Source organism: Vipera ursinii, assembly GCF_947247035.1.
Source record: "Vipera ursinii genome assembly, chromosome: 3".
Taxonomy (NCBI): Eukaryota; Metazoa; Chordata; class Lepidosauria; order Squamata; family Viperidae; genus Vipera; species Vipera ursinii.
Window position 1 is genome coordinate 51317921 of NC_139516.1, and position 14809 is coordinate 51332729.

Genomic DNA, 14809 nt, shown 5'->3' on the forward strand with positions numbered 1-14809 from the left:
ATTTGGGGTCATAACAGCTTACTTGATAATTTAAATTTTAAAAACTTTAACTTGAGTTGAAAGTAATGATTATTATCATTGCTTTAATTATCTTTCTTCTTATTTTTATTTACTTTTTCTTCCCATTCCCCTCTCCTTCCTCTTTTATTTTCTTCTTTAAATTTCTAACCCTGTTGGTTAGGAAGAAGATAATGATAAAGTGATTATGGCTTACTTCATATGTTTTGAAAAACTAGTAACTATATTTTAAAAAATCTTTTTCACCAATTCATAATTTTAGAGTCATCAACCCTGAACTTTTAACTTGTGGGGTTGGCAATAGTAGATTGGTTTTATGTATTGGCTGCTTTGTTTATTTTGTAATATGCCCATGACTGCAAACCTCTCTGAAATTACTCATTTACTTCTTCTCCTGGTATTTTTCACTTGTAAGTAGGCCTGAGTTATAGTATCTTTTCACACTGTGCAATCATAAGAGACTGGTTTGTTCTTAGGTTTTGATTCAGAGCCATCCCCCACATCTCCCTCTTTTTTTTGGCAACCAATATGAGTTGCATTTGTTTGACACAAATGGACACAACATTAACAAACACAGAAGCATCCAGCATTTACCATTGTACATGTTCTCATAAGCACAGGTCAAAAACTACAGTTCAAATACTGTAAACCAGCAATTTATAAATTCTGTTGTCAGGATAAATTTAACATTATTTTTGCTTTTTGTGACCAACATAAACATATTCATGTATTTTTTAACAGTAAAGACTAGATCAATACATCAAAGGCATAAAACTTGGAAACACATAGGTAACAGGAGGAAAACTGTCACTACAGGGCAAGATTTATAAAATATTTTCAGATTTTTAATTTCTGGTGGGAGGGAGGGAGGAAGGAAGGAAGGAGCTATTTTTGTGGATCCTAATGTATCAAGGTCAGCTCTGGTGTCAATGATCAGTTTGCTGCCCTTATCCCCTGCCGCTCTCTATGTGGTCCTTTGTCCCCACCCTACCCCAGACTCTCGTGTTCTGAACCTTTACTTTGAATACTATTTCTTAGTATTCCTCTGTACCAGACATGTCAAACACAAGGCCCGGGGGCCATATCCGGCCTGCGAAGTGGTTTCATGTGGCCCGCGAAGCCATCCTGGAAACAGTGAGGGAACGGCCCCCACTGCCTTGGCCCTGGCCCAGAGACCCTCCTTCTGCCAGAGACCCTCAGATCTGTCCCACTCCTACCCAGGCCCCCATAGGCACCCTTGAGGCGAACGATGTAGAACTAGCCACGCCCACCCAGTAGGCCATATGCACTCTAGCCACGCCCACCCAGTAGGCCACACCCACCTGGCCCCTTGAGGGCAACCGCAATGCTGATGCGGCCCTCAATGAAATTGAGTTTGACACCCCTGCTCTATACTCTCTATCAGATGCTTTAATGCAGAGATTCCAGCAGTAGAACTTTCGATATCCATAGCAAATTACAGAGGTCCATCCCGCATATGACAATACTGTAAAAGGCTGTATCTTCTCTTTGAGTATTATTAATCAATTTTTAAAAAAATATCCTGTAGAGATTTCCAATAAATGTCCATTGCTGCCATCAGAACTTCTTTCCTGTGGTCAATACTAAACAATTGGGGGCAGAAGTTTATTAAAAGGATATACTCAATTTATAGGTGGGCACTGATGGTATTCTTTATGTAGCAGTTATCATGTTGTAAAATTACATAATTCAATGTATCATGTATCATTTTATCATTAAGATACTTCATTTCCATCACTTTTTGCAACCTGTTTCTACCTGCAGCTCCCCATCTGCTGGAGCAGAAGCTGAGGAAGAAATTGAAAGACACTACACTGGAGGCAAAGCCTAAAAAATCCAGAGTGAAAAAGCAGGAAAAATCAAGCACTGCAGAAGAAGCCAATAATGCTTCAGCTAATAGTAAGGGGAGGAGCAAAAGTTTATGGTCATACCAGAAATATAGATATTGGTCCATGAAGAGGAACTCAATGCTATTATCTTCTTTTTGATAGCAGACGGCCATAGAATCGCTGACCTTTCAGGTCATCACGCTGGCAAGAAGCATATGGGGAAGGGTGATGGGAACTACTACAATTACATTTGTGTCAGATGCACCTACTAAGGTGCTTCCGAGTTGAAAGGATTAGCCGGTGACATTACCATTGCCCCAGGCACAGCCGAGGGAGCCTCTTTCATGTCCATATTATTTTCCCACCAAAGTGGTACCTATTTATCTACTTGCATTTGCATGCTTATAAACTGCTAAGTTGGCAGGAGCTGGGTCAAATTGATGGGATCTCATTGTGTCACATGTGTCACTCTTGGGTTTTGAACTACTGAGCTGTTGACCTCTCAATGATCCTCAGACTCAGTGTCCTAACCTCATGAGGCACCATGTCCCCTTGAAAAGATGGCTAAACCACACTCAGGGGTACAACCACCATCTTTCTCTTTCTCCTGGATTTCTGAAAAAAAATGAAGTTTTAGTACATAAACAAAAATATCTCCTTCTATCAAAGCACTTGGCAGATGAAAGTAGGATTGCTGATATTTTAATGTTTTAAGATTACTAATTACTCAAGGTAATATGCATCGTATTCCTTCCTCACCATAATGGCTGCTCTGTGGCTGAGGGTAGACTTGAACCTTTGTCTCTTAGGTTTTAGTCCAAAGCTATAGCCACTATACTATGTTGATTCTCTATAAGGTATTTCATTTAATGAGCTAACAAATATATTTGTTGTGAAGAGCAATAAACACTTGATTGTATCTGCTGGAAAAAAAAGATCTGCATATAAGTTTAGTAAATAAAGGAAAAAGAAGCAAAAATAGCCAGAACAGGAGCTTTCATACAGTTTTGTGCAATCATTCTATCCATGGTACGGACATGATAGCGACTTTACAAATATACACTTGTTGGTTGTTTAAATTCTTTCATTCTTATTACGTCATAATATAAAATGGAACACTGAAGAGAAATCAAATCAGTTTAATACTTAAAGGAGCTCAGGATTTGGGGGAAAGATCGTTTAAATTTTGTAGGTGAAAAAGAAGGGACTTTCAACCAACTATTTGCCACTGTCTCATCTAAAAGAAAACAAGATGGGACAATAGCAGAAAAGAAAATCCACATGTCAGAATTAGGTTCCATTTGAATCACTGTAGAGTGAGGAGGAGGCCATTTAAACAGTAAGAGGGACTAAACTATCCCACCACCACCCCACCACCCAATCCATGATTTTACACTGTCTCCAGAAAAGATGTTTCTAGTTTTACTGGTAAAATGATAAGACCAGAGGTAGTTGCTGCCCAAAAGAGGAAGGAGTACTTTAATGGGTAAATCTTGACTGAAATGGCGTTCCATGACTAGTGTGGTACTTTGGATCCCCTAATTTTATGAGAATCAATACTGAACCTGTTAGAAAATGTTGTTTTTCCATCATGTGATCAGCTCCTAATACTACAGATACCATATTGTAGTAAAATTCATTCAGACACATATTAGCCAGGGCACATCCAAAGTATCCTGTAGCAATGGGGATATCACCATCTTTTTTGTCTCAATAATCAGCATAGGACAACCCAATTTGAACCCAAAAGTCAAGGTACTTCCTGCTTTTCCAAAGCCATCCCATTCATCCCATTGTCTATATCAGGGCTTTTCAACCAGTGGTACAGGTACCACCTGTGGTACATTGGCACCTAGCAGGTGGTATGTGACCATCCTAGAAAAGTGGTAGCAGGGGAGGGGAATGAGCTGAACCAGCGGTAGCACCGCACAAGCCTGAGCAAGAGACAGCTGGAGCTGCAGGGCTGTCAGGGCTCAGTGGAAGCGCCAGGATCAGCGCTTCTTTGGGGCTGTCAGGGCTCAGCAGAAGTGCTAGGATCAGTGCCAGGCTCCAGATGGAGTTCGGCGCTGATCCTGGCGCTTCTGCAGAGCTCGGAAGAAGCGCCAATCAGCTGGAATGTTGCAGCATCTCCAGGGTCTTGTGGTTTACATTCAGATGCTTGGCAACTGATTCATATTTATGATGGTCATAGTGTCCCAGGGTCATGTGAAGAGACCAAAACCTGCTGCAACCACCCAGCAGACAAGGGGAATAAAAACCAAACATACCCCCACTCCATCCCCGCTGCCAATCCTCAACAGAAATGCTCACAACAATGAAAACCTCGGACAGGAGGAAGAGCACCGCCGGGCGGGCAGGCAGGTGTCTTACTCGGCTGTGGCTTGGGGGCACTTTTTTCAGTGCCATTGTAACTTTGAACAGTCACTAAGTGAACTGTTGTAAATCGAGGACTACCTGTACTTCATCACTTTTTTCCTTTTTTTTTTTTTGGTCATCAAGTTTTCGACACCTTGCTAGGCGACTGGTGGTACTCGGATATTGCCATATCCTAAAAGTGGTACAATGAGTGAAAAAGTTGAAAAGCCCTGGTCTACATTATATCTGCACTATCCTTCATTTCTCAAATACCTGTCTTGACTCTAGTGTCTCTTCCTAAGCTGTTGTCAGAAATGTAAAAAAACCTAAAAAGGAGAAGCCACGAGAACAGGATGAGAAAGTCACGTATGCCAGATTAATTAAGGAGCCCAGAAAACAGAAGGAAATCCCTTCTTCTCATTCCAGCGTGAGCAAGACACCAAAAAAGAAACACGGTAAGGTACCACCAGCTCCTGCTTCCTATGTTACAAGTAAGGACATTTCTGTAGAACAGTGTTTCTTAACCTGGGCAAGTTTAAGATGTATGGATTTCAACTCCCAGAATTCCACAACCAGCAGGGAGATGGAGCATGGAGAATGGGACATCAGTGGGAGCGGACATCATTCTGGGAATTGAAGTCCTCATCTTTTCAAGTTGTCAAGTCTGAAAAACACTGTTGCACAGGCAAGCTTGAAAAACATTGATATACTAAATCTTTTTTTTCTCCCTGTAGATTTATCTTTTGGGGGAAAAACTCATCACAAATGTGGAAACTGTTTTTCCAATATCATGCTTGAATTTTTGAAAATTTAAAAATATTAATTTAATCGCCAACCTGATGAAACTGACAAATCCTGAAAGTATAGCATTTCCCCAATCATGGGCACCTGTGTGGTATGGTAAAAAAAATAAATCAAAATGGCAGCCAGGACAATGTAATCACATATAAAAATGTGTTCCAGGTAAAGAACATAAAAAGAATAACAACGAGGCTGAGCATTGATCACAAGGATTGAACAAGATTGTGGTCAACATCCTGTTTTTTGACCACACCTTATGGACATCTCTGCCCCTAATGTATCCAGTAGCACACATAGAGTGAAAGTATCATACAAAATTTATTTATTTATTTATTTATTTGTTTGTTTGATTGATTGATTGGTTTGTTTGTTTTGATTGATTGATCTATGTGCTGCCCATCTCGTCTAGAGGCAACAAATGAGATAAATGTAATTGTGAAATTGCAGTAATCTGTGAACAAATTCTTCATCACTATAACAATAGGATGTGAGGGCGATCTGGCTGCGACATCTGTCACCCCATTGATCGCCAGCGTTTATTCGGCTGATCTGGCTGGCTAGGCGGGTGTCCCCTTCCTCCCTCACCGCTCCATGTGCGTCCCTCCCGAAGCTGCGCGCTCGGTGGAAGAGGACGACCATCCCAGATAGAAGGAGTGTACCGATCTTCGGTCAAGGGTATAACAATAGCTACTGCCAAACAGAACGGGAACATTGTTAGCTCCACTACTGACAGAATATTGTTGCAGGTTCTTTGGTGCAGGAATGAAGACGAGACAACTGAGTACAGGAAAACATGGTTTATTTCGTGCAGAGTCAAAACTAGGGAAATGGCTGCAATTAGCTGCAATATATAGTCTAGCCCCTAGGTGGCAGCCAATAGGTTTGAAGCAACCATTGCCGCCTAGGGATAGCCAATAGCAGCACTGGAGACTTGTAGTCTGGGTTGCTGGAGAGCTGTTAGCTGCTGCAGCAACCCACGTGGTATTACTAATGAGCCCAGTACATAACAATGTATCTGTATCCAATACTTTTCTTCTGTTTTTTCCCCTCTTAACTGCTTAGAAACCTTTGCCTTTTTATTTTCTATTTATTGACCTCTACTTATTCAAACCTTTAGAGGATTCTGACAATGAAGATGAGGAGGAGGAAGAAGAGTGGGAGGAAGAGGAGGAGTCTGAAAGTGAAAAGGCAACAAAGATGCCCAAAAGAAAGCTTCTCAGGGGTACTTCATTGGACAAAACTAAGGGGAGGAGGATCAAAAGTAAAGGTGAGTCCCAATTTCAGGGTCATTTATGGGCCATAGACAAGTTGGCTTAGCTATGGCTTCATCTCCATGAGACTTCTATAGTTGTCAAGTGTAGACGAAAACTATTCCCCAAAATCCTTTGGGAAATCATATCCATAAGCTGCTATCTATTGTATAGATATAGATATAGCCAGAATGAAAAGCTTGTTTCTGTTTTCTAGTGTTTTGGATGTGTGGACTTTTCAATGGGCATGTTTTTAAAACTGGTTAAATTATATTTTAACTATTGTGGAACTCACTTTTTAAGCTACTACTGTTGCAAGTTTAGTTAGACAAAAAGAGTGAAAAAATTTTATGACGTGGGAGGACCTCCACAAATCTAATGCCGCAAATAGGCCTACGGTTCCACACAACATGGGAAGAGATTCATAACAGCAAACACTGAGAAGATGTAAAGCAAGCAATCACTTTCCTCCTCTGTAGCTAAAAGTGTAGCTTCTTCTCTCACTTCACCTAAATGTTTATTTATTTAGCCATATTAGGAGCCCTGATGGCGCAGTAGTTAGAATGCAGTATTGCAGGCAAACTCTGCCCGCAGCCTGGAGTTCGATCCTGATGGGGCTCAAGATTGACTCAGCCTTCCATCGTTCCGAAGTCGGTAAAATGAGAGCCCAGATTGTTGGGGGCAACATGCAAATAATTACATTATTGCCCAGAGAGTGCTGTAAAGTGCTATGGTGTGGTATATAAGCCTAAATGCTGCTGCTATTGCTATATTTGTATCTTATGAAATCTACCCCTCGTGGCTCCAATTGGCTTACGGTACATAAAATTACACCATGTGAAAATGAAATTAAAGGAGATTAATAAGCACAATGGCTAATACAGCTCATAAAAATCTATCCCTAAACTTACAAAGACCTTTCTGCTTGGATGCCCTTGTGGAGGAAACATGTTTCTTGAATCCATGCTCCAAAAGAAGGCGACTACTTTTCAAACAGTAACAGAGTTCTCCCAATCCTCCAACTTCCTTCAGGGTGGGCACCTAATACATTCTCTCCATTTTAGGCTGTGCAAGACGAGCAGATTGTACTTGGAGAAGAAAGTCTGGAATGAATGATGAATGAAGATCTGGAATGCAAGAACTGGCTAGTCTAGAGACAAGAAGGACTAGGGGTGACATGATAGCAGTATTCCAGTATTTGAGGGGCTGTCAGAAAGAAGAGGGGTCAACTTATTTTCCAAAGCACCAGAAGGCAAGAAAAGAAACAATGGATGGAAACTAATGAAGGAGAGAAGCAACCTGGGATTAAGGAGAAACTTCCTAACAGTGAAAACAATTAACCACTGGAACAACTTGCCTTCAAAAATTATGGATGCTTCATCACTGGAGGTTTTTAAGAAGAGACTGGATAGCTACTTGCCTCAAATTATATAGGGTCTCCTGCTTGAGCAGGGGGCTGTACTAGAATACCTCCAAGGTCCCTTCCAGCTTTATTCTGATTGATTGAATGAAATGAGTGCCATATCTATACTGGTCCAGAAAGCTACTGACTGGCAGGATGAACTCAGCTCAGCAAGCAGACAGATAGACACACTCTCTACCAGCTGCAGTTTCTGAGTTATTTCACATGAAGCAAATTGCAGTCTTCTGAAAGATGACAAGGGCATGCGTCACAGTCCTCAGCACCACTTATATCATAGAATAAGAGAAGAGGACTTCCATTAAATATTGTTTAATGTTCTTCCTGATATATACTAATGACTGTAATTATATTTGATTATATAGTGATATTGTTCAGATATTTCATGCAAAATACCGGTGATAGACCATTTTCTCTCTGAAAAACTACTTTGTTATTTGAGTGAGGAGGATGAACAAATGGAAGACTGCAACTTGAAATGAAAGAGGAATACATGATAAAGAGTATGACTTAAGAAATGGAAACAAACAAACAAAAGCAGTTACGTATCTGTACAGGTTATTCTCAACTTATGACTGGTTGCTGAGCAACCAAAGTTATAACAAGTGCCACCAAAGCTACTTATGACCCGATTTTGAAGTTACAATGGCTGCACCCCTTGGCAACCAGCTAACCTTTGCAGTCATTTGCAGTAATTTGAGGTGACATGACCACTTTTTTTTCTTTTTTGCCATTTTCTAGCCTTTACTTCCAGTTTCTGACAAAAAAATGGCCATAGCATTCCCTTAATGACTCCACCATTCACTTAGCTGTGGCATAAATTTAAAGCCCCCCACAAGAAATGCTGAAAAATCTGCCCTCAATGTACAACCATAAAGATTTATGACTATAATTTCAGGCTCAGTTGCACTGATAATTTGAGGAATACATGTAAAATTAAGAGAAAGGTAAGGAATAACAGGATGGAATGAAAATAGTTTGTTTTTGTGGAAAGGAATAAATTAGCTAACACCCATAGGAAACTGAAGATATGTTTAATTATGAATGAAAGGCTTAAAAGGTATGTCATACTTAGGTTGTTGTAAGTTTGCATGAAAATAAGAATCCATAGACTGAAAATACATGCATGTTACCTTCCAGTGAATGATGATAATGAAGAACCAAAAGAGGTTTTTTTTAGCAATTATTCCACATTCTTAATAAATATTATTGGGTGGGGGGAGGGGAAACGGGAAGATATTTTCTGGTAAGTGACATGAATGAGTTGAGTATGGATACAGTGACTGGATAATTCAAAGACCCAAGAATGAAATATGTTTACCTGTGGAAGAGGAAACAATATAAATATTAAAATGTGATTTATTTGATTGCTTATGATGAAAGACAAAGATAATTAAGGATTTAAGAGCGATGAGAAACCTGGATGTGAGACAGACAATTTCTTGGTAGTGTCAGGAGAGCAATTTGTGAAATAAACAGGAAAGGGGAAAAAAGAAGCAAAATAAGCTAGAATAAGAGTTAAACGACCAGAAGAAAAAACATGAATGATGATTTTTAAGAAATTAGCCAATGCAGCACAGGATCCCAACAGGATCAGTGGAAAGTAGATATAAGAAGTTGTGGATAAAAGTGAATATAAGAGGTTGTAAAAGCAGCTTGGCACAGAATGAAAATAATTATACTACACTGTGCCATAGAAGTGTGTGGAGTTACATGATGGGTAATATGAAAAATGATACTTGGTGGAATTGTAAAGTGAAAAGACCTGTGGATGAAGAAAATGCCTATATCAGAATGATAGTTTAAAATGAGAAAGAGAAAAAGAAACAATATTATATAATATGAATGTAGAGAGGAGCCTTGCAAAGTACGTAATCAAATAGAAAAATAACAAAGTGCAGCGTCATTTTGAGGGGAAAAAGTTTGCCCCAGAAATAGGTGAAGAAGGTTAAAGAAGAATTCTCCAACAGAGTACATGACATTAAAAATAAAAGTGACAAGTGATTTGAGATGAAACTGAAAAGAAGGGATGCTGGATGGAACATTTTAGAGATATATTGGGATGGTTGCGGTATCCCTGAAGAGTGGATTTGAAGTCAGAAATTCTTTATAATTGAGAAAAAGAAAATAAAGTACCTGAATGCTATGAGACTATTGAGAAATTATAAGACTGCAAATGTGCTGTGTATTTGGGAAATCTTAAATAAGGGAGATGGTTTACTTATAAGGTGCCTATATGAGTCGTTGAAAAGTTTGTGAAGCCTGTGTCATGGTTCCGATAGATGAAACCCTTCAAAAGAACTTTGAGGCATTGTTTACCTTAATGTATCTTTTGTTCAAGAAACAAAGTATCGGCATACATAGTTGAAACCAGAAACTAAACTCCCCTCCCTGGATACAAAGTAACAAAGTACAATTCCCTCCTCCAATAAACAGTCATAAATCACATTCCCCAATTAGCTTAAAGTGCAGGCTTTCTCCCCAGCTCTCCAAACGGCCAAAACGCTATCAACTCTGGGCCCAATGTCCTTGGGTTCCCACAACTAAGTTATTATTGTTATGACTAGCTGGACTCTCATCCCTATTCCCCCTCCCAGCAGCAACTAATTCTAAAAGTAACGGAGAAAATGGCTGCATTTCCATCTGTTGTCAAAGCAAGAACATCCGATGTTAGCAGTATTGACAGCCTGTTTTTCTGCTTGACAATTGGCTGTTGTTCAACTGTACAAAGGAAAAAGTAGCAAGAGTGAATGTAACAGCTATAGGAGGACATCTTTCTTTCTTGTGCACATTCTCTTTTTTTTCTCATTCTATCTCACTTTCTTTTTTTTGAATACTGTATTCTCTCAATCAGTTATTTTCAAGATTCTGTAGCACTTAAATCTGAAAGTTTTGGTTGATATGAGACTAAAAGAATTATCATGAATGTACAATGGCCAAGTATCCTACCTGTAAATTTCTTAATATTTGTTATGCATTTTTGATAGATACTAAACTCAGTACAAACAAATCATATAATGGTATACAGCAGGGGTCTTCAGAGCTGGCTGAGGAATTCTGGAAGTTGAAGTCCACAAGTCATAAAAGAGCCAACTTTGAAGACCTCTGGTATATAACATGATATATAAAGGTCTCAGTTCATCTAATTCCTATCCTCATTCTTTCACCTTGGACAGGAAACAAGGCTGAAGCTGATGTCAAGGCAGGAACTATCAAGACACCGAAAAAAGACTCAACCTCTGTTTTCCATGTGAATGAGGATAACAAAAGCAAACGTGTCAAAAGCAAAGGTGAAAGGCTTTACATCCATATTTGCTCCACTGACCTTACAGGCCCATTGTCCAACAATGCACCTGTCTAATAATATGGGCCATTCTGGATACTATTTATTGAAAATAAGGCAGAGAAGGCATCACAATTGCATTTATGTGTACGTGCGTATGTGTATGTGGGAGAAAATCTGGGGAAGGCGTTAGATGTGGCTGCATTTTAAGTACATGTGTGAATAGAGGAAAGGGTTGGTGCCTGTATGTGTATACTGTTTATGGAAGGACAGGGGAAGAGGATATGATGCCATACTTGTCTGTATCTCCTAATAGGGTAGGTATGAGTCCAGTGGCTTCAGCCAGACCAATAAAATGCAGTGTCTGGTGTATCATTGCATGGTGCCTTTAGTGGCAAACAGATTGCCGCCGATCCCTTAGAAATCGTGAAGCACATTTGTTTCCTACCTTTGCTCAATATAAGTGCATGAATGGTTCAAAATTACTCTAGAACAGGGGTCTTCAAACTTGGCCCTTTCATGACTTGTGGGCTTCCATTCTTGGGAGTTGAAGTCCACAAGACATAAAAAGGCCACGTTTGAAGACCCCCCTGCTCTGGAAGCAAGTACAAGCAGTTCTTAAAATTCCTCATGATGTCAATGTTGATCTACTGTATATATACCAAGTATCAGGGCTTTTTTTCCTCATAGAACGCTCAGAACGGAGTTCCGGCACCTTTTTTGGATGGAACCTTGTAGGGTAGGCAAGGCAGGTTTTATGACATATGTGAGTTCCGGCACCTTTTTCTTTTACAAAAAAAGCACTGCCAAGTATATATACTTGTTAATATATTTGTTAGGAGATTATGTATTATTAAAAAGAATCTAATCTGACTAATTTCTCCCTGGATAAATACGTCTCACTTAATAAATGAAGAGCCAAAAAATAGCGACACAGAAAATGATTCCCGATCCAATGCCAAGTCAACCAAATCAGAGAAAAAGAAGAGTGCGGCGTCAATGTTTCAGACTGGAGGAGAAGGCCTCAAGGAGAAGAAAACTAAAAAGAAGGGTAGGTGCAGCGTAAGAAGATACATCCACTTACTCACGTGAACTCAGTACTCAGAATGCTTAGTACTGATGTGCTTATAAGTGAGAGCTGTGAACCATCGCGCTCCTATTTCTGCGATTCTGAAAAATCCCCCCTAGATGGTCAGGGACTTCTTGCCACTTGCTGAAACTAAAATCCATATGCAAACCTTGTTATCTGGTCCATCACTGAGAGCTGCAAACTAGTAGCAGAAACGGAACTTTTTTTTTTGAAGTGAACCAACAATTGTGAAATGTCTTTCCATAGAATACATATGTGCTTTCCCTTTTGCAATCTTTGGGACATGGTACCAAAAAGTACAGTCTAATTATATCTTTTGGGAGACCTCCAAAGCCTGCAAAATAGATGAGGGCACAAAGCTGAGCAGCTTTTTACATTTTGAAGGGTCCAGATTTTTGTTGTTTTCGTTTTGTTTTTTTAAAAGCGGGGGAGGAATTAAATTCTTAAAATTTGCAAATACCCTTTCATTTTTGAAGTTCTGGAATTGCCACTAAGATATTTAATTTTAATTTAATTTAAATTTAATTTAATTTAAATTAGACTTATATACCGCCCTTCTCCCGTAGGACTCAGGGCGGTTCACAAGGTTTTTTAAAAACAATACAACAAATTACAAAAATTAAAAAAAATTAAAATGATTACACTAATCTTGAACTAAAAACCCAATTACAATTAAGATACAGTTAAAACCCCAGTTAATACTCTCAGTCCAGGCCAGAAAGCTCGAAGAGCCAGGTCTTCAGGTCCCGGCGGAATGAGCGAAGGTCAGGGGCAGTCCTAAGCTCTACAGGCAGCTGGTTCCAAAGGGCCGGCGCACCCACAGAGAAGGCCCTCCCGCTGGGTATTGTCCGCCGGCAATCTTTTACCGGCGGTACCCTGAGAAGACCCTCCCTGTGGGAGCGCACAGGATGAAGGAAGCTTGATGCCGGCAGCAGGTGTTCCCTCAGATATCCCGGACCTAAGCCATTTAGGGCTTTATAGGTCATCACCAGCACCTTGAATCTCACCCGGAGGGCAACCGGAAGCCAATGCAGCTCACGGAGTAGAGGTGTTACATGGGAGTATTGGGAAACCCCCATCACAACCCGCACCGCTGCATTCTGCACCAGCTGAAGCCTCCGAGTGGTCCTCAAGGGCAGCCCCATGTAGAGAGCGTTGCAGTAGTCCAATCGGGAGGTCACGAGCACATGAGTGACTGTGCGCAGGGCATCTCGGTCCGGGTAGGGCCGCAACTGGCGTACCAGGTGAACCTGGGCAAAGGCCCCCCCTGGTCACGGCTCCTATATGGTCTTCAAAACTGAGCCGCGAATCCAGGAGGACGCCCAAGTTGCGAGCCCTATCGAGCCCTATATATGTTCTGTCCTTCTCTCTATCATGCCTATAAGCTATGATCCCTGAGCCGATGGAAATTGTATACCTTGCTTTAAAATGACACTCAAGACATATTTATTCCACACCCCATTTAGTTAATTATACTGTAACAAGTTTCAAACTAAGGTTTTATCTGGTATTTATATTTGTTTGTTTCCTGCTTGTTACATACTACCTATTTTTTATTTGAAGCATATTGGAACTCACTTGGTAAAGATGCTTATCACTTAAAAAAAACAGGCTGAAAGGCTAATTAGATAAAGAAAAGGCTGCATCCCCAGATCAATGACAAAAACATTTGCTTTTCCAACAGTGGCAGAGTGGAAAAGGAAATTCTGACATTGCTGACAAAGGATAATCTAGATCCGTGGTGGCGAACCTATGGCACGGGTGCCACAGGCGGCACGCAGAGCCCTCTCTGTGGGCACACACACCGTCGGCCCAATCTTAGGCCTTCAGCTGTGTTTTATAAAACCTTTTCGCTTTAGGCCTCTGTCGCCGTGTGCAAAAAAAAAAAAGGTTCAATCAATCGATTTCAACTTCTCGTGGGGAAAAAAAAAATCTCGCAAAGTTGGAATTGATTGATTGAACTTTTTAGTCCCACCCAGTCTGCCATTACCACCGCAGCCACGCCCACCCAATGGGCCACGCCCACCCAATGGGCCACGCCCACCCAATGGGCCACGCCCACCCAATGGGCCACACCCACCTGGCACCTGACGATACATAAGTGGGTTTTGGGTTGCAGTTTGGGCACTCGGTCTCTAAAAGGTTCACCATCACTGTTCTAGATGTTGCTGTCATCTGTATAACCATCGTGTTGTTGCTAAATTCTTTTTTTACTACAGTTCCCCCCAAAGCCATGGAAAACGAAAGCGAGGAAGAGATAGTCCACAAGAACGCCAACCGGAAAGGGAAAACCAAGAAATCCAAAAAGGTAACTAGTGAGAGATTCTTATAGGACGAAGCCCAACTCTTTGGCATATTAAACCTGAAAATTAGGGTTCCTGCCCTTTACATTCACAGTCTCAGCTTCCCTGGTTTATATCTCTAACAGCCATTTGCCTGAAATGGTATAGGGTTTCCTGCCTGAGCAGGGGGTTGGACTAGATGACCTCCAAGGTCCCTTCCAACTTTATATTATTATTATTATTTCTGTTTGATTTTACTCATTATTTATGAATCAATTACAGGTAGTCCTTACTTATTGACTGCCTCCTTCAGCGACTGTTTGAAGTTACAGTGGGGCTGATATCCTCATGGTCACATGAATGCGATTCAAATGCTGCATGAATTTACAACAGCCACAGCATCTGGCAGTCATGTGATTGCCATTTGAGACCTTCACTGCCAGTTTCTGACAAGCAAGGT

General features: G+C 40.6%; 1 protein-coding gene across 1 annotated transcript in view; it reads left to right on the top strand.

Moving 5' to 3' along the window:
- Positions 1-6206: 6206 nt before the first annotated feature.
- The window catches only part of TULP1 (TUB like protein 1), a 31261-nt gene continuing 22658 nt past the window's right edge, over positions 6207-14809 (top strand). Inside the window, exons 1-4 of the mRNA XM_083357815.1 lie at positions 6207-6291; positions 10871-10984; positions 11894-12028; positions 14287-14375. Coding sequence (XP_083213941.1) covers positions 6222-6291; positions 10871-10984; positions 11894-12028; positions 14287-14375 — 408 coding nt within the window. The 5' untranslated portion in view covers positions 6207-6221. The remainder of the gene's footprint in view (positions 6292-10870; positions 10985-11893; positions 12029-14286; positions 14376-14809) is intronic.